The sequence below is a fragment of the Chaetura pelagica genome, unplaced genomic scaffold, assembly GCF_000747805.2.
Source record: "Chaetura pelagica isolate M959 unplaced genomic scaffold, ChaPel_1.0 scaffold82, whole genome shotgun sequence".
Lineage (NCBI taxonomy): Eukaryota > Metazoa > Chordata > Aves > Apodiformes > Apodidae > Chaetura > Chaetura pelagica.
The window spans coordinates 6,429,950-6,456,953 of record NW_009952990.1 but is presented as its reverse complement, the minus strand read 5'-3'; the positions used below and the strand labels follow the sequence as shown (position 1 = coordinate 6,456,953).

The following is a 27,004-nucleotide window of genomic DNA, read 5'->3' as shown; positions in this document are numbered from 1 at the left end:
GTCATCAAGTCCAACCATTAACACAGCACACTGCCATTTCCACCACTAAACTCTGTCCCTACGAACCACATCTACACATCTTCCAACTACCTCCAGGGATGGAGTGCAGGGGGACAATCACTTCCCTAGTCCTGCTAGCCACGCTATTTCTGATGTTGTTGGTTGGATGATATTGGATGCTGGTGGCCTTCTTGGCCACCTGGGCACACTGCTGGCTCATGTTGATCAACATCCCAGGTCCTTTTCCTCTGAGCAGCTTTCCAGCCACTCTTACCCAAGCCTGTAGCCTTGCATGGGGTTGCCGTGACCCAAGTGCAGAACCTGACACTTGAGCCTGTTGAACCACATATAACTGGCCTTGGCCGATCATTACAGTCTGTCCAGGCCTCACTGTAGACCCTTCCTGAGCTCGAGCAGATCAACACTCCCACACAAACTGGTGTCACCCACAGACTTGCTGAGGGTGCATTTGATTCCCTCATCCAGATCATTGATAAAGATACGGCCGAATGTCAGAGGCAGAAAGTGTAAATGCACCTCCTGGATAGATAGTCCTTTCCATCCAACTGTCCCTCTATGTAGGCAACACATTTGTATCACTTTGCAGCTCTTTCTATACACAACTTTTAATACAAGAATTGATCCAATTTACACCCTTATAATTAAAATACTCTCTTACAAGAAATAATGTTTTTGAGGGTATATCTACTCTAGAGTATATATTTAGAGTAGTGTATCTAATTTAAAAAGAAAGTAAAACACCAGGCATTGCATGTATATTTTAATGATTACATTTATTTGCATTTCAGCTTTTTAAATTTTTCTTTTTCTTATTTTTTTTATTCTTTGAATGTTAGTAATGATTTAAATTATTTAAAGATACAATTCTGAAAGGGTAAAACAAATTTTAATCTAATTTTCCTGCTAAGAAACAGGACAACTGATTAAAAAACAAACAAACAAAACAAAAACCAACCAACCAACCAACCAAACAACAAACCCAACAAACACCTTCAGTTAAATAGTCTTCCCATTTTATAAAGAAGAAACCAGGCATAAAGTGTGGATTTACTGAAGTTGTCTCGCTGATCTGTTTAGTATGAACTGAACTGATTTGAAGTTCAAAACAGCAAAACCCTGGTATAACTGAAAGACAACTGAACAGACAAATGAAAGTTCTCACACACTTTCACTTGAAGGAAAGCATTCAGCTCTTGCATTCACTAGTAACTATTTAATGAACAATAAAAATAGTCACTTGGGATTCATTGACAGGTGGGAAGTGATTAACCATTAGGAGCTATGATGAAAAGGGACCAGATTCTGAAGTCTGAACATACACAGCTTTTCCTGCTTTTTAAAAAATTGTTTATTTTGCAAGTGCAAAATATGTCTTCAGTCATTTCACACTATTAAACAAGCTAAGAGAGAAAACTGGAACACATACCATATTCACAGAGTTTTCCCGAGTATTTTACAGCTGTAAGGCGTCTGCTATAAAGGTTTGTCTTTAATCATATTCAGTGTCACACTTCTCTGAAAGCATCTGAGATCAGAAGGAGAACAGAAAATAAAACCTTGTTTGGTCCTGAGTTACCTATTAACAATATATTCCCAAGTTCTCTAACTATAGAAGAACCACAAAAAAAGAAGAGTGGTAACTCTGTCTATATAACAATAATTACTGGTTTTGTCTTTAAACTGCAGCTTTGGCGATGACAAGTTCCTTTGCATCACATAAAAAGAAAGCTCCACCTCTCCTTCCAGGATCCTCCAGCCACCCTGCATAAAACCTGTAGGAGAGGCAGGACTTGAAGCATCTCCCCATTTCATAGGGAAAGGTGCTAAGGAACCAAGGATACCTCATTAAAATGTCAAAAGAGGTATCAGTGCCACCTGAAATCCCTGAAGAAGATGGCAGACCCAAGTGGGACAATAAGTTCCAGTACATTTTAAGCTGCATCGGATTCGCCGTCGGGCTGGGGAACGTGTGGCGGTTTCCGTATCTGTGCCAGATACACGGAGGGGGTAAGATCGAAATGTCACTTTGCCAAGATGTTGAGCTCCAAGGCTACTGTAACTCTACTAACTGCTGATAGGCATGGGAGTTTTATATAGTTTTTAACTAACACTCACAAATGTTTTGCACCAGATAGATTCGCTTTTTCTGTAGAACTTTCATTATAAAATTTCATTCCATTTTCAGACAGGTGCTAGCTCTCAACCAAACCAATGTTAAAGTTCTTATGTTGCTGCTACAGTCCCAGTGGGAGGAGGAAACCAAACCTGCAGCATGGTACCTTCAGGAAAAGTGAGGAGTCCTGGGGAGGCCTGAGTGAACCAGGACCCCCAGGCAAAGGGTTGCTGCACCTTCCTTTAGGAAGGTGAGCAAATCATTCCCCTCCCTCCTCTGCTTTCTGGAGCTACCTCTTAATCTGGAACTGCCCCTGCACAAAACTAAATAGCACTTTTGAATGTCTGTGAAGCTGTTTAAAACTCTCAGCTGATACAACACCAACAGGAGCTTGCCAGGTGAGACACAGCTGCCCAAGCCTGTCCCTAGGCACCATTCCCACAACTAATGGAGTTGGAAGCAGCCAATTTAGTAAATTGAAATGGATCAGAAGAGAGTACTTGACAACCCAACATCGAATACAGATTTTGAGATCTGCCAGGGTAAGCTGGCTAAATCAGAGTGGGATAGCAAATTGTTTTAGCCCAGTATTCTTCATTATCTTTCAGTTAACTGGAGAATCAGAAAATTCAAACCTGGAGAAACTGTCAAATGACAGAAAAAATTACTAAACCCAAGCTCACTCTGCCAAGGTATCTGTGTTACTTGATAAACTATGTATATTTGAATCAACAAGGAACCAAGAATGGATGGTGCCTTTTATGTCAGAAGGTCTTTTAGAAAGAAGCAGTCACTTAGGGACTTTGGTGAGTAGCTGAATGAATGAGAGATAGCGTGTTGTACCAAGTGAAAAAAAGAATCCTGGCATACATCAGCAGAGCACTAGGAAACAGAAGGAGATATTGCCACTGAAACTAAGATTACTTTCGAACTTCTGACTTCTTCTGAAAGGCAAAATGCAAAAGAAGCCTCAACAATTATTCAAGGTCTGGAAAATGAATGGGATAAAGAATAACTTTGGACTTCTACCTCTTTGGCTCGTGAATGAAAGAGTACATTTATCATAGTCTATAAATAAGCAAATGGAAATTATTTTGGTGGCAAGGAGCTCTTTAATTTTGAACATGTAACAGCTGGAAGCTACAATGACACAATCCCTAGGATTCTGTGATTCTGTGAACTTCAAGTAAAAGAAGAGAAGAAGCAGTAAGCTAGATCCCTCTCAGGAGACTTAACACTTTCCATTATTTATTTACAAGGTTTAAAACCCAGTGCACCTTTCTCAGAGGAGTGACATAACTGGGTGGTTAGAAAGCCATAGGCACAAGCATGCTGTTTTTTTCCTTAGCTCATGGGAATGGCTGGAAAAAGCCTGTCACTTCAGTTAATGATATGTGTGCTAATGACACATGATAAACATCTCTAGAGAGAGGTGTCCACAGAAGAGATGGTGTGGGGCCTGCAAGGAAGATGTTCTTCTGGAGCACTTGCCTTAGATAAGACAAACACCATACAGCATCTCAGGTGGCTTTTTTATGTTGGAGCAAAGGAACAAGAATTAAGTATTAACAGAGAGCATAATAAAACTAACATAATGCTTTTGTAATGTGATGGACAATTCACACAAAGTGCTCAGTGGAAGGTTTGAAACAGACAGGATGAAAGACCCAGCTTCTCTGCACCTCACATCACAGAGTTGCTTCTGAGGCCACCAACTTCATGCTGCTGCATGAACTTTGTGCCTCAGGGTTTTGTGCAAATCTCTATTACAGATTAAGATTAAATGCTGCTCCACTGACTATAAAAAGGTTCTCACAGCTTCCCACGAAGCACCAAGGGTTGCTTCTCAGTGCTGGAGGCAGGGGACTAGCTGTGGCCAGCTGTTTTTCAACCTCTTCAGATCCCAGTCCCACTTCAGAAGAGCAGCAATACTCATTTCTTTCTGAGGTTTGATCTCTCCCTTCCGTCCTTCCCTTACAGGGTCTCATGCATCCCTGCCCTACAGACCTTTACCACCCAAGGAGAAGTACAAGTCCAAGTGTAAGACTCACAGTGACTTGTCTTAAGGACTGCACAGTGCTCTGAAAGTGTATTTGCTTGTGCATCCAACTTCTGAGCATTGACATATCCCACAGGAGCTGCAAGAGGCAAAAAAAGACAGGATTTAGAGCACGTTTAGAGATAATAAAAAATAGGAAAATGTTGTCAGGACAAAGGTTGAGTTGTTCTTTTGCTCCTTGAGTAGTAATTTGCCAGTGAAAAACCAGTATAAAATAGCCAGCAGACTCAGTAACAGTATAACTTAGCATCAGTGTAACCAGTGGCACAAGAAAGTGGTGAATCAATATCAGTGTATGGATGTGCAGCCAACATTTGGTCACTGGATTTTAACAAAGAGCTGAGAGAGCTCAGCAAAAGGATGAACTCTGTAGCAAAATGCTGTGGGATTTGTGAATAATTTATCCCAGAAAGCTGGCATTGGAAGAGTCTGGGTGAGTCATAAACACCACCAAGAAAACAGCACAGTTTGTTTTTCATCAGTGTATAACGTAGCTGCACTTCTGCTAATTTAAGGCAGTGATGTGATTTGGGGTTGCATTTTTGAAAGCATGTAACTCTGATGCCAAAAGACCAGTAGATTTTTCAGGGGCACAGGAGCATAAATCCTGCCTGTGTGCATCTGAAGATGTGAATACAAGATAGACTAGCAGCATTGTGGCTAACTAGAAGCTCTGAGAGGTGCAGCAGCTCTATGTAAGCAGCCAGAGCCACAGGTGCAGCAAAACCAGGCATAGGGATGGTATAGACTTGCCCTAAGGATTAACAGCTTCTGGAGTACAGGCCACAGTTTCACAGCTGTGATATTACAGGTGATATCCAACTTTTCTTCATTTCTAGATCTTTAAAAAAAAAAATCAGGAGATAAAAATAAGTGCTTATATATTTGTCTCATGTCAGCTGTTCTCATCAGACCTCTGGACCTTATTCATCGCACATTAGTGTTACTCAGTAACTCAGATCTAATATAATATCAGTTTTGCTGACATTTATCTCCCACTGTCGTTACTGATTATTTGGATTTATTGCCTGACTTAAGTTAGTTATTTACTTTTCATGACTAATGGATATGAAGGTTGTTTGCCACAGTAAGTGGAGACAAACAAAGGTTCCCAGGTAACTGGGATTGAAAAGAAGTCCCTAAATGGCCCAGTATACAGTTTTTCACTTAAAACTGAGACTCAAACAAGTCATATAGCTATATATGTACACTTACACTGACCTCAGTATACTTAAAAAAAAAAGCCAACCCAGTTCTAGCTGGAACTTACAGCAACAAAACATATAATCGTGCATGTGTCTTGTAGGCATGAGCCTACAAGATGGCTGAAAAATATCTTGAATACAAAATACAGTTTCTTTCTAGGAAAATAAACAGACATAGACACTAAAGTCCTGCTAAAAAGGGAGAACTGTTTACTTCTGGGGCAATGATTTACAGACTTTTATAACCTGTGGCGTACCTGACCTTTTGCTAGAATTTGAACCACAACTCACTAGATAATGCGGTTGCCTGGCTCTCTGTGGCCTCAGAAGGAAATTAGAATCTGAGAGGAAGATACTGTGGGGAAAAAAAAAAAAAAAAAAAAAAGGAAGAAAAAGTGTGCTGGGAAGTGCAGAACAGTTCACTCTCTGATAGAAAAATGGATTATGTTACAACAAGCAACAAACTTCATTTTCTGGATTGTCCCTCTCAAGGTCTTGGCTAAAAGCTATGGCATTTGGGGCTGATCCTTTCAAAACTTGTTGTGTTTGGTTGCCCTTGCAGCTCAAGTTGGTGCATGCTTGCACATGGGTGCTGCTCACATGCATCCTTCAGTCATGAGTGTTTCCTAGGGAAGATCACCAAGCTTATTTTATGAGCTGATCTATGGGTGTTACCCATCTTCAACTGAAACAGCTGCTATTGCCCACTTGGTTTTCTAGACGTGGCTTCGGCTCTGTCGTTGTTGTCATTTACATGGGAAACTCAACCCTGCCAAGTTTCAGAGTCTGTAAGACATGCAATGTGGCCTATAAGTCAAAATCAGCACCATCATAAATATGCTGCACAAATCTGATGTTTTATGCAGATCAAGGCATGTGCAGAAGACATATCAAAGATAATGAAGTCTTGTTTTCCAGAGAGAGGGGTAAATGTGATTAACTTGCTGCTTTTTTCCCACCTGATGGCTTGATCTGATTTGTTGTTGAGTTGACCACTACACTGCTTAGCTGAACTCCCTATGGAGAAAGGGGGTAGGCCTGATAATCCCCTTTCAATAGCTAATAGCTTTTCCTCTGTCTCTGAACAAGTAGTTATCAACTATTGTAATTTTTGGGGGGTAAAACATAATTTACCACAGGTATCTTGCCATTAAGTTATCAGTCTTCTGGAAGATTGTCACCATTTGTTGTATGTACCAGCAGAACCTATGATGCTTGTTGCATTCTGTCATCCTGAGATGTGCTTTCTGAATTTTTCAGACTCTACAGATACGTGTCCTTTGGAATTACTATTTTGTTACTTTCCAGGTCATTTCAGTGTCTGTTATTATTATTTTTTCCCTTCCTAAATCTCTGGCTGGAAGGAAATTTATTATTCATGTTCTGGACTTACAAATGCTGTTGTGTCTTTAGATCATCGTTTCAAGTTTATCTGCCTTACTTCTGCTAGCTGATCTGCAGGCACTGGTAAGATGCAATATTGGGCATGGAGATCAGTCCTTTAAATTTTTTCTCCACCATTTAGGAAGCCTTCACGGGTACCCTGACATCAAGTAAAGCTATTGGGTTTTCTTCTCTGCTTCTCACTATAGCTCATCAGTTTCTGCTGGCCTTGATACACCTTAGTTAGGTCATCTGGCTGGTACTACATTTCCCCTGGTCAGGTCTATTTGTCTCTCTTTTTAAGATGTAACAAACAATTTGGCTCTTTCACCCTGCTTTGCTAGTTGCCATGTTTCAGCTTTAGACTGTGCTCCTTCATTAGCCTCCTGGTCATTCTGCCCTCTGGTGCATCAGCAGCTCTCAACAGACTGCCTAGTAGTTAATGCACTTTTCCTCCAGATGGTTGTGTCTAGGAAACAACAAAGACTGTGCCATTCAAATGTCATTTTGCTGTTAGGGGCTGAACCTGGTTGAGTGGTTGCTTTTCTAACCCTATTTGCCTGTACGCTGCAGTCGAGAGGCCAGGTTTTTAAAACCCTCAGTATATCTAGAGTGCACCAGGTATTTTGTTTTTGACTGCCATGACTATAGAGATATCTAATGATGCTTCTGAGATAGCAATGATACCAATCATGCTACATGCTGGTGCTCCTTCTCACTTAGGACCCTGTTGTTGATGAAACCAACTTACCAATATGTGCTGTATTTGTAGTTGCTGGTAGCCTCATTTGAAAAAGCTCTTGTGGGCTTTCTGTGCCTTCTCATGTTTCTGCTGTACTTGCACTACACATCATATGGGTTCTGATGGGGTTTGCTGTGCTTGTGTTTGAATGCTCTGGTTTGTGATATACCCTCTGTTTTAGGTGCCAGCTCACTGCTCCACTCTGCTCCTTGGATTTTCTTCTTGCCTTTTCCATGGTCAGATTACTCATGGCTTTTTTTTTTTTTTTCCGAAGTATTTAAATTGTCTCCTGGCTCATCCTCCCCTATTTATTATACAGAAACTTGGACTAGACAGTGCTAGAAGGTTCCTACACATATTAGATATTGGATACCTTTCCAGTATCCTTCTTCTTTCTATGGGTGGGAGATTTTATTGTGGAAAAGAGTAAGCTTCAAGTGCTTGAACAGACTGCCTATGCTTTTCATTACTATTTCCTTTTTGCCTAAATATACTGTCAAGCAAAGGAATTAATAATTGAAAACATATTTCTTTTTTTCAAAACAAGCCATTTATTTGAATTAGGTTGGGGAAAGATTAGCTCCATTAACTATTTCTTCTTAACCCAGTCTTCTGTCTTATTACTATACTTGCAGGTAGCCTACTTTTTATATTGTTCTCCTAGAAAACCAGTATTTTCTTTCCAAGTGTGATGTTATGTCTTGCCATGCTGTAAATATGACTGGAGATACTTCCAAAGCAGCAGAAAGTAAACAGGCTTTTATCAGCAGAATATCTAAACATGCTCTGCTGTCAACGGTTCAGCTAGCAAACAGAAAAGGGGGAGAGAGATAACAGAGGGCAGTTTGCTCTAATTATTACACAGTTATTTCCTGGGAGATATGATATGGGAGATAGGTGGTTTCCATGTTGTGCTTTGCTAGTGAGGTCTCAGTATGGCAGGGATGGCAGAGGAGCAGCTGCTGCCCAGAGCTGGTGTGTGGTCAGGCAGCCCGGCCAGCCAGGAACATTGTCCCCATGGCCATGCTCTGGTCACTCACATGAGTGTTTTGCTCTTCTCAGGAGGCAGCCCAAGGCATCAGGCTGTCAGGAGGGCTGTCAGTGGGCACGCTCAGGTGGGCTGTGGAGGTGGATGTTGCAGCAGGTTTGAAGGACAGTGCAGGACTGAGCATGGTGCGGGGCTGCTGAGCTCTTGCAGAAGGGACCTGCAAATTCCTTAGTAGTGACATGGCAACTTTGGTAGGTAGCTCCAGGTGAGATTTCAACTGCTGTGGTCCTTAACTCCCTCTGTAAATCTCTCCCTTGGGGGAGATTGGAGCCACTTGGATGGAGTCACTTTAGAGCAATGGGACTACCGAGCAGGGGTATTGAGGAACCAGACTGAGGACTTAACATACTGGGAATTAACTGCAAGACTTCTTTTTCAAATCTGATTCTTCGCATTTAAAAACATCTTAAGAAATCAGATAATAAGAAGAGACATTTATTTACACCTTTGGCAATGTAAAAACAGTCCTTCATTGAGAAGAGCTTTGCTGACTTTTATTTCTACATATTTCTTGATAAAGGGCTAAACCATTAAACAACACACCTTCTCTGGGTGTTGTATGTAGTTATTGCAGCACCTTGCAATAGGTAGCAAAGTTATTGCAGTACCTAGCCCAAGTGATTAGATTTATCTGCCCAGCCTTTTTTCATAGTCAGTGATTGCAAAACACAGGAGCCAAGCCAGGAAGAGACCACAAAACCCTGTGCCTCAAAGGGGCTGAAGATGGAGCAGCAAGCTGAGCTGCTCTGCTCCACACTGTCAGATGATGATGGTGAGGCTGTTCTCCCTGCCAGCTTGGAGGATGGGGAGGAAGTCTCCAGAGCAGGAAGAGCAGAGCGAGGCAGACTCAGGTGATTTGGATGCGACGGTGAAATGGTGTAAGAAGGCACAGGTTTGCTGACAAAGAGAAGCACAGAGTCAGTATGTGTTGGTAGGAAGACTGGGAGAGAGCTGAGGCAGGACTTCTGTCCAAAGAAGAGAGGCATTGTGGTCACAGGGGTTGTTGGTCACAGCAATAAACTTCCACCTACTAGACCATTATAATTTAACTGGACATTTGGGCAGGTGCTTTAAATATACTGATGAAACTTCTCCTGGTCTCATGAAAATCAGTATCTGTTCAAAGCAGGTGACCCAAACCTTTTTTCCTTTCTGATGGAAGGTGGGGGAGATGAGGCATTGCAAACCATTTTGCAGAAGCAGCCAGGCTGCCAGCAGGATCAATACCTGCCCAGAGGCACCCAGCAGCACCTGCTGCCTTTGGCCCAAGGGAGCTGCTGTAAGAGAACCAGAGAAGATGTAGAAGATACAAATCAGGAGGAAAATAGTTTCATTGCTCTGTCTCACAAAACAACTTCAGTCTTGCTTCAGTTTTTCATCAGCCAGAGGCTTTGTGCGTTGAGCAGAACTTCATGCAATAAAACAATCTGTTTTTTTCAGGGTCTCCAGCATAAAATCTCCCTTTGCCAGAGAAGGATGAAGAAGCAAACACCCAAGAGCTTTAGGGAGGGAAAAGAGGTCATACACTGAAGGGAAAAGAGATTATATAAGTGAGAGGCAATTCCTTGTGCTTTATGAGTAGGGCAAAAAAACGTGCTTAAAAGAAAGTGAAATGGAAGAAATAGTGAGGCTGTTTATAATGGACTGTGACAGTGCCTGAGGGGAAGTGTCCTGCAGCACTGAGCCTCCTGTGTCTTCACCAACAAAATCACCAGTAACAAATGTTACCTGGCAGGTATCCCTGGCGATGCTCCCTCTCCCAATGTATCCCACAAGGACTTTGTTAGAATCATAAAGCAGACAAATTACACAAGAGTAATTTCAGTGAGATGTAGATAACCACGTGGCTCAATTGCACTTCATTGTGCTTTCAGGTGCATTCCTGATCCCATACTTCATTGCTCTTTTCTTCGAAGGAATCCCACTGTTGCATCTTGAACTGGCCCTAGGACAGTGCCTGAGGAAAGGCAGCATCGGTGCCTGGAACAGCATTTCTCCTTACCTGGGAGGAGTTGGTACGTCTCGTGGGGTCCCAGCTCCAGGAGCAGCAGCTGAGCTCCCACCCAGTGCTTACTTCCTTCAGACCTGTGCCTGATACTCGTTGGGACATCGCTGGACATGATCATGGCTGGGCATGAGGGACAGTCCACACAGTGCTGTGCATCAGATTGGTGCACCGTGCTGAGCCAGCATTTTTTTCCCTTTAATTTTGTTTAACAGACACTGAAAAAACGTATCATGTCTTGTGCACATTGCTATGCTGCAAAAAGTGAATGGGGGCAGCCACTGTTAGAGGGCTGAACCATCAAGAGATTCTTGAGGAACGTCAAGCACGCCTAGAGGCCTCTGCTGGTTTTGAGATAGCCCCCTCCTGCCTGGCAGGGCAAGGAGAAGCCCTTGGATAGTCCAGCCAGCACTGCTGGATCATGTCTTACTTTAGGCAGGTGCCTGAAAATGGGATTGACAGCAACAGCCATGCCTATGGGCGTGTGTGGAGGTAGAAGCAGTGGGTAAGAGAAGTAAACAAAGGGCCAGAGGGCAACCAGGAAGAAACAAGCAGCAGGGTGGTGCCTCCAGCTAAACCCATCTGCTACCATTAGCCACGTCCATCCTCCCTTTGCAAAACTGCAAGCATGCAGAAACTGTGATGTTGCTATTTTTCCTTCCTTATAGTAGGAGCAAAACATTCACCAGTTTCGGGCACATGTGCATGATTTGGGACAACAGAGTGCCCTCATAAAGGGAAGCTTCTATCTCTTTTGGTCTCTGCTATTCAAATTGTCCCATGTTGTAGAAAACAATGTATTACACACTGGAACAAAGATTTCAGCCTTAGTCTTCTCTGCAAGTAGGGAAGAGTTTCAGCCTCCTTGGAGCTGGGCTGGTGAGCTGGGGGACTCTGCACCAGTGTCTGGCTGTTGAGGACACAAATGTCCAACTTTCATGTGAAATCTCTCCGGGTGGCAGACAACCTAGAAATATTGGGAATCATGAGCTTCTAAGAGCAAGTGCTGTGACTGTTAATTTTGCTCAAGCTTTTCTAACCTGAGATCTTCTGCTTTCTGCAGGGGTTGGTTCATGGATGGTGTCGGTTCTGGTGAGCTTATACTACAACACTGTTTTAACCTGGGTAATGTGGTATTTCATAAACTCCTTCCAAGAACCACTTCCTTGGAGTGTTTGTCCTCTAAATGAAAATAGAACAGGTAACTACTACTTTGAGGATCAGTGCTAGCACAAGGAGGATCACAAACATCAGAGTCTGGGGGCTAGCAAGGGAAAAAGGGAAGTTTTGTTTATTTTTTATGCTTGTGCTGATATAAATTCCAGTCTGAAAGAGCATCCTCTGCTTTCTGACTCTGGAGAAATAGTCTGTTATTAAGACACGTGTCTGTTATCATAAGTTACAAATCAAGGCACGTGAGAACCTTAGCATGATTAAGCCCTGCATTTATGACCACATCTTTCAGCAGCTGCTTTAAATGAGACTTTTGAGTTTTCATTAGGTGGCAATGCATTGGTTATGACTCATAACAAGCTGTTAGATAAACCTGTGAGCTCATTTGCTGTGATGTGCTGAGAAAGATCAGCTGAGCTGCCAAAACAGGAAACACAACCCTACTGGAGATCTTAATTTTCTGCCTGAAGGTTGCTGAGACTTCTTTTACACATCCAACAAGACAGCTTCCTAGAGTAGCTAACAAGGAAACCCCTGAAAAGAGAAGCCACATTTTATCTGGCCCCAAGTTGTGCACAAAACTTGGTTTGCTTTCTGTCAAAAAGCTCTGAGAGTGATGACAGCCTATTTAAATGCATCATCCCTGCAGGAACGGCAAAAGCCAGGAAGTCCGTGCCCCCTTTTGTGTGATTTCAAAATGGGAAATGAAACAACATTTTGAAAATACTTTAATTAACATCTTCTGCATAACAAGAGACTTGCTAAAAGAAAAGGAATTTATCAGGGCAGAAAGTGAACCAAATCCCACTGGCCACCAGGACCTGGCCGGGAGCACCCCAACCTTCCTACTCCAGCCACGAGGCAAGGAACTTGGAGATTCCTTCCACAAGCTCTGCTTAGTGGCCTAATGGCCACACTGTTGATTTATTTGTTTCCAGAGTTCTGTTGTGTAAGGTGGCTGCTTCAGAAGTGAGAGAAAGGTCACAAGAGAAGGGAGAAATGGGCTGGTTTGAAAGCTCTATTGAACAGGCTGGCATTTCATGTAACAGGAGAAAATTCAAAAGGGAGGGAGGACTTGTTTCTTGTACCCTCAGATTTATCTTCCCAAAATATATTATCATGGCCAACTCTAGAGTTTAAGCAGGAGAATAAGGGAGGTTTCCTCTAGCCACTTACCTCATTCAACCACCTCAAGCTTACTACCAGTAAAAGCAGCATCAGGATGCAGCTGGAATGCAGCATTTGATCATTGTCCAGCAGACATGCTCTTTCCCTATTGTCCAGCAGACATGCGCTTTCCCTTCATAGAGTCAAGACAGGACAACTGACTTACCCTTCTGCACAAGCAGGACGAGCCACCCTTCTCCAGCCTGGGCAATCAGCCCTCTATGCAGGAGAGCAGCAAACAGCCCTGCGTGAGCTGCTCTGCTCAGTGCACTGGGCAATCTGAGCAGGAGCCAAAAGCCAAAGCTAATGGGAATTGAAATGGGGGAAGGAGAGGGAAAAAAGTTATGCTAAACTTGAGTGGGGCTGCAAGCAAAACAGCTTGAGCAGTAGACTCTGCAAGAAAACTAGCATGCTCTTCTAGGCAGAGGAAGAGACACCACGCAGGGAAAGGAGAAAGAGTGAGTGCAGGACCTCCTGGTTACAGGGGTCACTATCAGTGCTGCCTGTTGGCTGTGTGCTGTGCGACCCCAGCTCCTGGAAACGCACCAGGCTGCCTCGGGCTCTCAGGACACACCTGACTCTGGCCAGGAGCAAAGGCAGGAGCTGCAGCACTCAGGAACTCAGGTTTCCAGCTCAAAACAAGCAGGTCAGTGGGTCTCCTGAAGATCCTCTCTCAACATCCTCTTCAGACACTTAGGCTGCACATAGGCAGAGATGAGCACAGGTCATGACATGTGGCGTTCCTGGTTCTCCTTTCTCCAGGCCTGGGTAGGGAGGGCCTGTTTCCCCAGGCACTGATGCCTGAGGTTCCTGCTCACAGAAATCCTGGAGACATGACTCAAAGAGGCCGATGCCTGGGTCTTGTTCCACTATTGGGGCCATCACATAACCAGGGGATCCTGGACTTAGGTGTATCCTCAGGTGCCCAAACCTTGTTATGACTCCACCAACTTGTAGGCACACAGCAAAGAAATTCCATAGTTTCCACCACAATTACAGTTTAGATTTTACCTTGCACTATGACACCATTTCTGTTCAGAAAGTTATTGCCTGTAGAAATGCTGGTGATGTTCTGGTGAAGGTTTCATGCAAGTCTTGCAGCCTCAGCCTGCTGTGATGGAGCCTGTCTTGCTGCACATTACGGACAGTGCAGAAAGGCCAGTTCAGTCTGTCTATGTATTTGACTTGGCATCTCACAAGAGACTGTCCTGCTACTGTCTCTGAGTATAAAGTCTTGTTTCCTAACAATATGGTGAGTGGGAAAAATATTGACGATTTTCAAATGTATCCTTACACTTGCCACATTTTTTTTTCCAGGACTCAACGAAGAGTGTTCTGAAAGTACCGCAGTGAATTATTTTTGGTACAGGAAAACTCTGAACATAACACCTGATGTCACTGAGAGTGGCACATTGCAGTGGTGGCTCATTTTGTGTTTAGCAGCTTGCTGGGTAATTGTCTATCTCTGCACTATCCGAGGAATTGAAACCACAGGAAAGGTATGAAAAGGACAGAGAAGTGCATTATCCCACACTTTGGATCTTGCTCTCCAGGGGTCTAGGACATCTCTGTGCTGGGACATCTCTGTGCCAGGGCATCTCTCTGTGGATCAGCAGACGACACAGGAGTGCCAGTGTCCTGGTGTAGAGATGTCCCTTCCCACTCTCCAAATATTGAGTGTCACCACCAAGGAAAGCCTTTCCTGTTTAACAGACTAGCACCATTTCACTGTCCTTCTTGTCCAATGAGGCAATAACAGGAGTACAGGTGGCTTGAAATGACACCTTTTCTCTCCTTTTCTCTTGCCAATGCTCCCCTCACACAGTTTGAAGAACAAGTTCATTACAAATATGTCTGATTTAATATTAATTAGGATTGTATGTTGCAATAACTAAATAGGATTTATCAATGTTACTGTCAGTGACTGTACATCTTCTTACTTCAGGCAATTTATATAACAGCAATATTTCCTTACCTGGTCCTAACTATATTCCTTATTCATGGACTCACTCTACCAGGAGCCACTGAAGGTCTGGCTTACCTCTTCACCCCTAATGTAAGTATTGCAACTGTAGTCAGAAATACCTTTTTTTCCTTTCCTTCCCCCGTGCCCCCCAGATCTCATACTGTCTATTCATTTTCTAGCACTCCTGAGCTAGCTTTCTACCCAAGAGCTCAACTAAGGTATTTTTTTCTGAGATGAAGTGATTTAGTATTTTCCTATACTTTAGCAAGAAAAAAAGCAGCAAAGCATTTAACAGTTGAGTAATAAGCACCAGAAAATATTGGAAAATTGAGTATGTTATGGGGGCCTCAGTCTTGAATGTGCAAGAGAAACTGACACACTTCACAAACAGAATCCTCTCTTGTACACATGATAAAGATGGGATTTTCCTGCCAATGCTACAGAATATACACAATTTTAAACTTTTAAGAATTCACAAGAAAAACTACTGAGGAATTACAATGCAAAGTGACTTTTTTTTTCAAGCTTGAAAGTAATTTTCTCCTACCCGTTTCTCCATAGCTGAAGTTTTTCCTCCCCTGTAGCTGTTCCTAAAAGATTGAACTGCTGGAGAATACACCTCTCCTATTTTTACTCAGCTTAAGGGAACAAGAGCTCCAGATCCCTCCATATGCTGGCCATTTCAGAAGGACCTTTTTTACATTGTCTTTAGTGGTCTTCCAAAATGCCAAGTCAAATTGTCTCACAAAGTGGTTGCTGTCAACCGTAGGCTCCTCACAACTCTGCCTTCCTGCTAAAAAGCTCCATAAAGTGGTGAGTGTAGAGAAGGAAAAGCAGTATCCACTGACGGATGGTCTCAGAGCATCCTCTGCCTCTGCAGCCACAGCAGTGCTTCCCACTGGGTACACCCCTTTCCCTTCCAACAACAGGAACACAGCCATTAAGGAAAACACACGCCAGCCTGAAAAGGAACAACAGAAAGAGAAAGCTCAGATGAGACATGTTTTATCCCTGCAAGCCCAGTGGAACAAGCACCCATCTGAACACTATCCAGAGCTCACAAAGGACAATCCTGGTCTTTACAGGAGATCAGGATGTCCACTTGCGTTTTTGTAGAGCCCAGACACACATATAAATGCTTGGGACAACGAAGAAAGCAGATGAGACCACACACCCAGAACGGGACTTGTTCTGCTGTCGCTTGGTCTCAGCCTGGCTGTTGGGTTTCTCTGGAAGGGCTCGGGCATCCTCAGGACTTGAGAACACAGTGAACTTAACAAAGAACTAGGTATGTGTGTATTCACAAAGCCTGGAGGAATTGCAGTGCCAAGGGGGAAGGATCACCAGAAAGGAAGAGCTGGATGGTTTTATAGACTTGTGCCAGAAGTAAGAATGAAGATCAGTCTGCAACAAACCTGCAGTTAATGATTAGCTGGTTTGAGGAAGAAGATCCTAAGGACATCCTTAAAGAGTCACCTGAAGATTGTTTTGGTGATGAAACTATGTTCTTATCTACAAACATGGAAAAGCTGATGCAACAGCCTGGTAAGTGATGTTTGCTACAGGAGTTGCTATTGCATAGAAATTGTAATGTAGGAGACATGGTTTGTTAAACTAACATACCAATTGCTATGGAGGATTTTCACACTTCAAGGACTTCAAACACACAGTAAGCATAAAATTGCACCATTTCCTTTCTCACGTCTTCTCCCTAGCCTACAACTGCAGTACCAGTATTGCCCTTTCTGTTAGCCTGTTTAACACAGAACTATTCCCACCACGGCTGTCAGTAAATACATGTATTTTTCTTCTTACACTTCTACACAGGGGGTGTCCCAAATTAAGTTGTCTGGGGGGTTGTTGGTATGTGGGTGTTTTTGGCAAAGATTTACCTGGCCCATCCAGACCACATTAGCTTACAAAACTATGAAGCATATTTCTTAAGTGTGTGCTGTTTTCTTCTTCTTTTCCTGTTCTTTTGCAGGAAGTTTTAAAAGTTTTAGCAAAATAAAGTAAAAGTTAGCTCACCCACTGCTTGTTTCAGCTTGCGTTAAAAAAAATAAAACAAATAATTAGATAAAATCAACCTTCTTATCATTCTCCTCTCATTGGAGGTAATCTTTTCCAACTGTTTTCCACCTCCACAATGCAGCAGAAATTGTAGCTCCTCTGAAATAGCTCCACATGCACTCTCCTGTAACTGTTACACCTCATTGATGGTTTTGAAAATCTGTGAAAGTAATACCTAGTGCTAAAAGTCACATCTTGCCCAGTTTCAACACCGTAATTACCCAACTGAATTTATTTTTTTTCCCAAGTGACCTATAAGTTTATTCACATTCCAAGTTTGTATTTTAGTTCCCATCAATAAATATCACAAGTAATAACTGCATGCACATGGATTTTGCATTTGGCAGGCTGTGGTTTTGTTTTCATGCAGAAATACACAGTTGGCTTTTTCCCATCTGACACATTTTCATTCCTTACATTCTAGAACGAACAACGGATACTTCCTTTCATTGACTTTCAGCCATGGAGAAGTCTTGATGTTTCGCTCATCCTCTGTAAATCTTTGGCTACCTGGAAAGTGAAGCTGCCAAGAAAACAAAAAAGATACTGCAATTATGTTCACAAGCACTTGAGGGTAAAGCAGAAGTTGTACAAAGATGAAGTAACAAAGGAGCTGGAACAGAGACTTTTGTGAAGGTTCTTGGAAAAAAACTGAATAAACAGAGGCAGTGGAAAAGGGATCCCATCAAGCATCAGCAATGGTCTGTACAACAGTTTAGCTTCTGTGGACATCTGCATCAGCTCAGGAGCAGAACTGCCTCCTTCTCCAGCTTCTTTTACACCTGAGAAAGCTTCAGAGACTGTAAATATTTGGCAGTCCTCTGGAAATGAACAATTCCAGGAGCTTGGTTGGGCAACTGATACCCACAGCTAAAGCTCTGCAGCTATTTAACAAGCAGTGAGAATAGTAATGAAAAAGGCAGCACAGGCACAAGATCCTCTGCCACAGGGGCAATTTGTAATTTTTTTCTCTACTTTGCAATGTCGTTTTACATCTGATATAGTACTGTGAATGGATACTTAAAACTCCTTTTGAGATATCTGGTCTGTCCATATGGTTTCTGATATTAAGGAGAACGAAAGTATTACCCTAAGTAAATGCTGCCTTTAAGTGCACTATTGCTTATGAGAAAAGCAATAGCTGTTTTTACACCAAAATTACACAACATGGGTATTTTTAAATTCTGTTTTAAGAAAGTTTATGTCTGTGTTTCATGTGTTCAAGTATCCAAACATGTCACCACCCGGAGGGGAGCAATTATGCTTCCTTTCTGCATTACTCCCGTGTTCCTTGATTAACATTGTGGCTGAATATCTTTAGCTGCATGTTTCTAGCTTCAGAATATTTTTCCTTCTGAAGACAGGCTTTTGAAAGCTGTATGCCATACTACTGAAAATATAACAAGTCAGATTCATAATTATTTGCTTAAGACCATATAATGACATTGCCATGGCATGCTTAGCTGTCCCATTTCTTCAAGTTTCAGGATTGATCAGTATCTTTTAGAAACAATAGATTCATTGCAGCTAGCACTAAACAAAATTATCTTCAGACTCATTTGCCAAAGTCTTCCATCAGAAAGCCAGACTTGTGACAGTCACATCTATCAGCACTGACAACTGACTTGGCTGCACTTAATCAAACTGTGGAGGTGACACAGCTGCACTGCAATAGGAATCCAGCTCTGCACCTCCAAAAGGTCCTGCCAGTGAGCTCTCTGGCATTGAAAGATCATAACCAAAGCCTCCAAAATAAACCTCTAGAAAGGTCTGCCTTTCAGCCAGTGAGGGTTACACACATCTTCTTACTATGCTGTGTTGTACAGAACGTTACACCAGTTCTGCTGTGGTCAAAGCACTTGTGCAGAGAGCACCTGCAGTAACTGCATTCACTGCATCCATCTGCACTGAGATGAATCCATTATTCAAGCTCAAGCCAGCTTCACAGAAGCCCAAAATGCTACTAAGGGTCTTTTGGCACACTTACCTCTTATTCTTATAAATGCTTCTTGTACGATCACTCCTAAGAGATGAGCTATGAGAATGAGGAAAGGAATTTTTAATTTTAGATTAATACATGCATTTATTCTGTGTGTTCCAGCTGAACACTTTGAAAAATCCCCGTGTATGGCTTGATGCAGCTACCCAGATTTTCTTCTCTCTCTCTTTGGCTTTTGGAGGGCTTATTGCACTCTCAAGCTACAATCCACCAAAGTAAGTTGACCTACAGACTTTATAAATTGACTAAATTCTTGCTGTGAAATTCCTGTGAAATTTTCTAAAATGTTCAAAACTCTAAGGATATTTGTAAAGAATATTAATTTTTCTAAAGGATCTTAACATCTACTGTCTTTCTAAAAGGCCAAATATATTTTCTAACAGGAAGGGGGGAAAAAATCCAAAGAATTAAATGTTTTCAGACACAATGGAGAGAATCACAGATAAAATATTGCATTTTTTTAGTCATGTCACTTTTGTTATTTCTAGAAATGACTGTGAAAAGGATGCTGTGACAGTAGCAATTGTGAACAGCATGACATCCCTCTATGCTTCTATCCCAGTCTTTTCTGTTTTGGGGTTTAAAGCAACCACAAGCTACTGGGACTGCTTGGACAGGTGAGAAACTTGCCTTTCCAGTGTTAGTCTGGAATATATACATATATATATATATGGTTTCAATGCCTAAATAGATAATGTGTTTCCTGAAAAACACACATTTAGATCATTTATTTTCACTAAAAAGGAGAAGCATCTGTACAGAGAAGTTTAATATAAAACCAGAAAGTATTATGTCACTGAGGCAAGAATGATCAGGGGTGGTGTTTGTAAGAAGCAAGACAAAGTATGAAACAATCCATTGCAAGTCATGCATTGAGGACCACATCTCAATCTCAGACTAACATGAGAAGTACTTAAAAAATCAGCATCCTTTCCTGTTCCACGAGATTCACAAAGTTGTTAAACACAAATGGTGGAAATGGTCTTCACGGCTGATAAAACAAAACCAGAAATGTTTTAGAGACTGCATGTGCATAAAGCCCTCAGAGTTTGTATCTGAATGAGAAGACATTAAATAGCCTGAAGATTTTCTCCCATTTTACACATAAGTATTCATTTAATATTTTCCTTTATATTGTAAATAACAACACAGAAAGCAAACACAGCTTTCTATTAACAGCTGAGTACATGGCTTAGCATTTCCAGCCACATAATCTACAAACATTTAAACAAATGCTATATTGGCTTCTCTGGCAGGAACATTATCAGCATCATCAATGAATTTGATCTTCCAGAAGAAAGCATCATGCGACAGAACTATACAGTCTGGATTAGTTTCCTAAATTCATCATATCCAGAAAAAATTGCTGGACTCAAACTGAAAAGCTGTGACCTCCAAGAATTTCTTGATCAGGTACCATAATTGCTTTCAAAACAGTAATTTATTAAAAAAAAAAGTAGAAGGACTGGTATCTTCTTGTATTACAATGAATATTTTATATATATTCAATATACATATTGAACGTATACATACAATATGTTTACATATTCAAGGTTATAGAAAAAGGATGCTGAATGGGAGTTTCCTAAATCCATATTTAGGAAAATATATTTAAAAAATCTATTAAACTGTTCACTGTTTGCCTTCAATTACATACAACCAATAGGAAGGTATCTTATCACTGTCTGCTATCTTCCTTTCCCCATCTTTCTATTACCTTGTCCTCTCCTCTTTTTTTGTTTCCTCCTCTCTGCACAGGATCTCACCAGTATATTAATTTTTGTTTTCCCCTCAACCCTCCTCCCCCTGCCAAAATACATCATGATCTTTACCCTTTCCTTCTTTTCCAACCCTTCTAAAATATTTCCCATATCACTAAACATAGATGATTCTTCTCTTTTTACTTCTTCTACCTCACTCCACTTGCTCCAGTCATCCCACCCAGTCTTGTAACTCTCATTTACTGCTCACCCATTCATACTCCCTTCTTACAAGTCCTTCTACCTAAGGAGAAAAGAACAAGGCCATGGTTAGAGAAGAGAATAAGAAAGAAAGGAGCTTGAGAAAAAAAATAAATAAATCTTAGAACAAAAGGAGACAGAGTGTGCTAATAATGCATGATAACCTTAACACACACTGATGGTGAAATGGGCTATTTTACCCAAATGCTGGAGAAGTCCAAGGACTATGAATCAGTTTCTGTATTGTCTGGCTTCCTCTGATGGCACCCATTTCTGATTTGACATATATTACTTCCAAATTAGAGCAACATTAGCATTTTTCAATGTTTAGATTTAAACATCCTTGTCTTGGGGAGATTGAATTTGAAGAAACTTGCCTGAGAGTGGGTTTTTCCCTATTAGCCTTTCCTTTGCTAGTAATTATGGTTTGTTTTGTGATCAACTATTCACCAACTCTCTTGCTGCTAGAGTGGCAATCATATCCTTATTTACATCTTTTCTTTCCAGCTATGAGAGCACGGATTTTTTTAAAAAACCATATTTAATATGGTAGTAACAAAACAATTGCTATTTCAATCACAGTTCTCAGATCTCAGATCTGCTTTACTGTGGACCCATCTCTCTGTGCCATTTAAAATCCTGCTCCATGATTGTATACGCATCTCTGACAGACCATTTAAAATTTAAATCCCCATGAACACTTCCCACCACTCATTTTCACAACTGCTGACTGTCACAGAGCCCCACAAACTGACCAGCATCCTTAACTACAGGGAAGGACAGAAGCATACTATAATTCTAAATGCATGAGAAATTATATTTTGAGGCCACTATAATGCATATTTTTATCTGTTTGTGAATTCTGCAGAGTGTGTCAGGAACTGGCTTGGCTTTCATCATTTTCACTCAAGCTATTATTCTAATGCCAGGCTCCCAGGCCTGGGCTGTCCTGTTTTTCATAATGTTGTTCTGCTTGGGCCTTTCTTCTATGTTTGGGAACATCGAGGGAGTCTTCACTCCTCTTCTCGAGTTTCGAATTATATCTCAATCAATGCCCAAAGAGCTATTATCTGGTAAGATATTTGCTTGGCTTTGTTCAAAGAGGGTGGTTTCTTTATTTGTAATATTCACTTAGCTATCTTGTAGTGTTAGTGAGGGCAGCGGATTGTGTTTGCAGAAGATAAGCACATGGATGAGGCAGCAGTTCTGGCAGAAGATTTCAGATGACAGTATTAAGCTGCCCTTGACAGATTTTCTTAGCTTGCAAGAGATGTTGCAGTCTGAGAAAGCTTGTTAAATTCCTGTTCCTGGGGTCAAGTTCACTCTGAGCTGTTGCAGGCTTTAGGAGGAAGAGCCTTGTCTTCACTTAAGGCTTTGGCACCTAAACAAGTCACTTTAAGGCAATCAGTGACACCAGCTGATCTGCCATAATCACCTGCACATGAAACAACCACAGTGTCACAACTGTAAGATAGGTCATTCACCCCCATTTCATTCAGGTTTATGCTGCCATGGATTATTTCACATTTCCTCTGAACAACCCAGAGTTTGAAAATTACCACTTGGAGACCAAGGAATGAGTGAGTGAGAGCAATCCTGTTCTTGCATCACAACTAGAACCTTTTCAACCAGAGAGAGCTACTGAACCCAACCTGTTCCTTGAGAACCAGACTCAGTGGGGTCTCTGAGAGATCCTAATGTGAAATTGGTATAAAAAAATTGGTCTGGAAAAATTTCTGACAGTTTGAAGTAATGGATTGACACTTCTGCAATGTGCCCTTTTAAATCCTTATGGGAAATATTACTGTCATGCTTTTTTTAGAATCTTTCAGTGTAATCTAAATTATATCCTTCTTGGTTTACAGCTTTTTGTGTAGAAACAAATTTATTTACAACTTGATGAGATAAACATATAATTTTGAAATTGATTTTCCAGGCATGAGCTTTTTTTCTCAGGGGAAAAAAAAAAAAAGGCTGGAGCCAACTTTACAACAGCATTGAATCAAAGGCCACCTGAGTCAGAACCAATTAGTAACACAGTGCAAGGACATAGCAATTGATTTGCAGCCCATATCTGCATCCAGCAACACTTTCCCCTCCTTCCCATTTCTTCTCTCTATTACCTCAAATCCCTATCTTGCCTAAAGAGGAACTGCCTGTACAGAAGTGTGGCAAAACTTAAACTATAAGTGCCAGGACATAAGGGACATAGACATTTGTAGCTCTGGGCTCTTGAGGAAGTGGGGGCAGAAATCCAGGGAGCCTTTACTCTTCTCAGGTGCCAGCTGCCTGTGCCTTGAGCCTATGACTGCACGGGAATATGGGCACTCAGAATTCCTCACAGGAGTCAAAAATTAACACAAGGTAATAGCACAGTCCAGCCTATCTGCTGGAAGTATTAAAAACTGAAGGATGCTCTGAGTCACACAAGTGCATTCCTCCTGCAACAGAGTGGTGCCTCTTGGCCAACACACAAGGGAAAACTGAATTTGGGAAGTGATATTAACTATCCAAAGGAAAAAAAACATCTTGTTGTAGCTTCATAGAGGGAGAGACAATAAAAATCACTAAGACTGCAGAAAAAAAAAAAAAAAAGTAAATTTGGAACAAAAATATACTTACCAAGTTCAGTACTTCTGTAACAAAGACACCTTTTTTCCTACAGGTATAATATGTCTAATTCTCTTCCTCATTGCTCTGTGTTTTACACTGGGTTCGGGGAGTTACTGGATTGACATTTTTGACCGCTATGCAACCTCGTTGCCTCTGCTTGTCATCGCTTTCTTTGAAGTGATCGGGGTGGTGTATGTCTATAAAATTAAAAGGTACGTAGGAAACAGGTGGAATTTTTTTCTCATTAGAGACAAATGCATTTTCCTCTCGACCTAGGTATGTTAAATACAGCTACTCAATATTAACTTATGTCTGTAGCAGTTATAAGCTCTGTGAATGTAGTTATCATCCTTTGCTTCAAGCCTCCAGTATCAGTAACACAGGAAGGACAATCTCTGTGTAGCTCTTAGGGAAGGGGACATTCTAAATTTAAATCCAGAAAGTCAACAAGCATTGTAATTCTTTGGCCAAGAGGATTTACACTGTCTTTCAAATATCCTTCTGCTACTGCCCTCTTGAATTTTTTGTTTATCACAATTTTTCCCCTCAAACTTCATAGTAAGCAACATGCAGTAGTAATTCCCCCATGTTAAAAGGCTCAACCTGCATGCTGGGAATCTCTGCAGTCACAGACACTAATTAAATTCACTCCTTAGCTTAAAAGCTTTCCTACATCCTTTGTAATTGTAAATGCCAGAAACCTTATCTCATTTTGATTTAGAAAAAACCTGCCTTCTCTACTCAGGGCCCTCCCAGCCTCCCAGCCCAGAAACTTCCTCACTTCTCAAAAAAAAAAACCAACAAAACTTCTCTCCTCTGTAATTTACTCAGTTACATGTTGGGACTTCATCTTTATAATTCTTACTCTGGCACTGGGATCAGGAAGGTCCAGATTTTTTGTGGAACAGTTTTTATACAGTACAGGTAACGAACGAACTCACATTTAGCCAGTGTTCTTTCAAGGTGCTTCAGTATCATCCAAACTTACGTCTTAACAGAGGCTATGATTTTGAAAGTAGGAAACTGAAGGAAAAAAGTTTTCCTCAATTACAGCTAAAATACCTGCATTGAAGTTTTTAGATCCACTGTTAAGATCCTTGGAGCATTACATATGTTAAATAGTGATAACTCCCAGGCTATATTATCTTAAACAGTTTCATATAACCCTCTTGCTGCCCACACACCTGGAATCAATCATCCGTGATGCAGAAGTAGCAATAAAATCTGGTTGCACACACTTCAACAGATTCTGGATTCCACAGCACCTGTGTTTATTTTTTTCTCAATGTGATAGGAGCATAGTCAAATCACTTATTCCTAGTTCTTAAAAGAACTTCTAATATCTTCAGTTAGAGTAATGAAATTGAAGACAAAGCTGGTGTCAGGACAGACACACACAAAAATCACAATTTCTATTCCAGATCACAAAACTCTTTCCAATTTGACAGATACAGGTCATCATGTAACTAATGAACCCAGAACCATATACCTGCTACTCATTCAATATACAAAACTCTGAGAGGTACATGTAAAAGATCAGCTCCATGCCCAAACGACTTCCACCAGTGACTGCAGGGGAAGCTGGCTCAGGTTGCAATAATTTTTTCCTGACCTGATTCAATTCATTTTGTGCTGGTTAATTCAGATTTCTTCCTAACAATCTATGTTTGTTCTCTTGGCAATTTTGCATTTAAAAAATGTTTGAATAATTCTACAGAAATGCTGTAATATTTTCATCACTTATTTGTGCTTAGAAACCCTAGACTAGGTGCTCAGATAATGTAAATGGACAATGTAAACCAATCATTTATCTCTGGTAGGGATAAACAAAGGCCTGCTTCATTGTTATTATTATTTACTGAAGTCTATAGTAAGATATTAAAGGAAGGGATGGAATAGAAAAGATTTAGGGAGCTGTACCATGTGTTAAAAACTTATAGAAAAATATGAAAAAGTGAAACTGGTACAATTTTGATGTGACATCATCATAAACATGTCTCCTCTTAAAAGGTTCAGTAAAGATGTGACATGGATGACTGGACGAAAACTCAATCTCTACTGGCAGATCACATGGAGGTTTGTTAGCCCTCTGCTCCTGCTAATTGTCTTCGTGGCCTTTGTTACTCTTCAGATACAGAAGCCATCAGCCTATGCAGCCTGGAACCCTAAATATGTATGTTATCAAGTATTTTCAAAACTTCTAATAAGAGTTATCTATTTTTCTTCCTTACCAGATCCTTTAAAATCCTTGCCATCTACTGCTTACCTACGTAATGCAGCCTGAAGTGATGCAATGCTCAGAATGAGAAGGCTGCAGTACACACAGAGGTCACACACACTAAAATGTGGTTCTGTTAACAGAACTTCTTCTTGAGGAGTCCCACATAATCCATGCTCCCTGTTTCTACTGGATGTGTCTAATGGAGAGACCTGTTGAAGTGAAATGTCTCACAGACACTCCAAACCTACAGGGGGTTCAGAGGTGGAACAGATGCATGAGCAGAGCTTTAGAGAAGCCTAAAATTTGCCAGGAATGAGAACATCTCTCAGTGAGAGCTACCAATATCACAGGGGCTCTGATGAATATATAAAAATATACTTTCGACAGGTGAACAGAGAGGAAGGCATTGGTCCAAGAACTGTGCTGGTTAATTCAGCACCAGAGATGCATCAACGCTGAGGATATTTTATCTGGATGTCACTGTCTCAAGTCAGTTGCAGTTTCTTGGATCTCTCCACCCTGAGTAGGGGTTTGAAGATCAATTCCGGTCTTAAACGGCAGGAGCAACATTGTCTCCTCCAAAGCCTATCAAGTATCTATTGACCCAAAAGAAAAATCCCAGCCACAGTCTTGCAGAAGGTGCATTATCATCATTCCTTCAAAATGTCTCATGCAAATCTTCCCCATTCAGTGAAGAGCACGTTCAGTAACTGCTGAAACCAGGCAAGCTTTGAGTACGAACAGGAATCATCAGAGCTTTACCAAGAGAGGATGTAAGCTTGATAATACTTTGGTCAACACCTGCATTCCTAGGAATGTGTCACACTTCCAGCTGTAAATCTTTGAAACTGTAAAACATTTACAGCCATCTTTAGACCCACGAGAAGGACACACAGAGGGCACAGCCACTGAGTGCTATTGTAGAGCAAGCATAAAACTTCTGCTACCCTTCCTATAACAGCGTAAGAAAGTGCAAAAAGAAGTCATAGCAAAATGTAAGTGTCCCTCCTAATTATTTCTTTTGCTTGCTTTTTTATCTCCATAGGAAGGCTTCCCTATGAAAGAGGAGAAAGTTTATCCACCTTGGGTCCTGGCCATCTGTGTGCTGTTAGCTGTGCTCCCTTGTGTGTTCGTGCCTCTGGTAGCACTTTTCCATCTGATCAACGAGAAGTGCAGAAGCAAGGACCCAAGCCTTCTACCACCAGGAGTGTTCTCATGTCAGGGGGCTGGCAGCAACTCTTCTCATCCAAAAGAATAA

At 41.3% G+C, this 27,004-nt stretch overlaps 1 protein-coding gene across 1 annotated transcript; it reads left to right on the top strand.

Annotated features, from left to right (window-relative positions):
• Positions 1-1,871: 1,871 nt before the first annotated feature.
• Positions 1,872-27,004, top strand: SLC6A18 (solute carrier family 6 (neutral amino acid transporter), member 18). The gene is made up of 12 exons (XM_009996495.1): positions 1,872-2,028; positions 10,446-10,586; positions 11,640-11,777; positions 14,234-14,415; positions 14,862-14,972; positions 19,054-19,166; positions 19,440-19,568; positions 20,208-20,364; positions 21,781-21,985; positions 23,578-23,737; positions 25,536-25,698; positions 26,792-27,004. The coding sequence occupies exons 1-12, from the start codon at positions 1,872-1,874 to the stop codon at positions 27,002-27,004; spliced, it is 1,869 nt and encodes a 622-aa protein (XP_009994797.1).

Coding starts and splice junctions, on each gene's coding strand:
- SLC6A18 (XM_009996495.1), top strand. CDS start 1,872: ATGTCAAAAGAGGTATCAGTGCCACCTGAAATCCCTGAAGAAGATGGC. Junction 2,029..10,445: donor GTGCCAGATACACGGAGGGG/GTAAGATCGAAA, acceptor TTGTGCTTTCAG/GTGCATTCCTGATCCCATAC. Junction 10,587..11,639: donor TCCTTACCTGGGAGGAGTTG/GTACGTCTCGTG, acceptor TGCTTTCTGCAG/GGGTTGGTTCATGGATGGTG.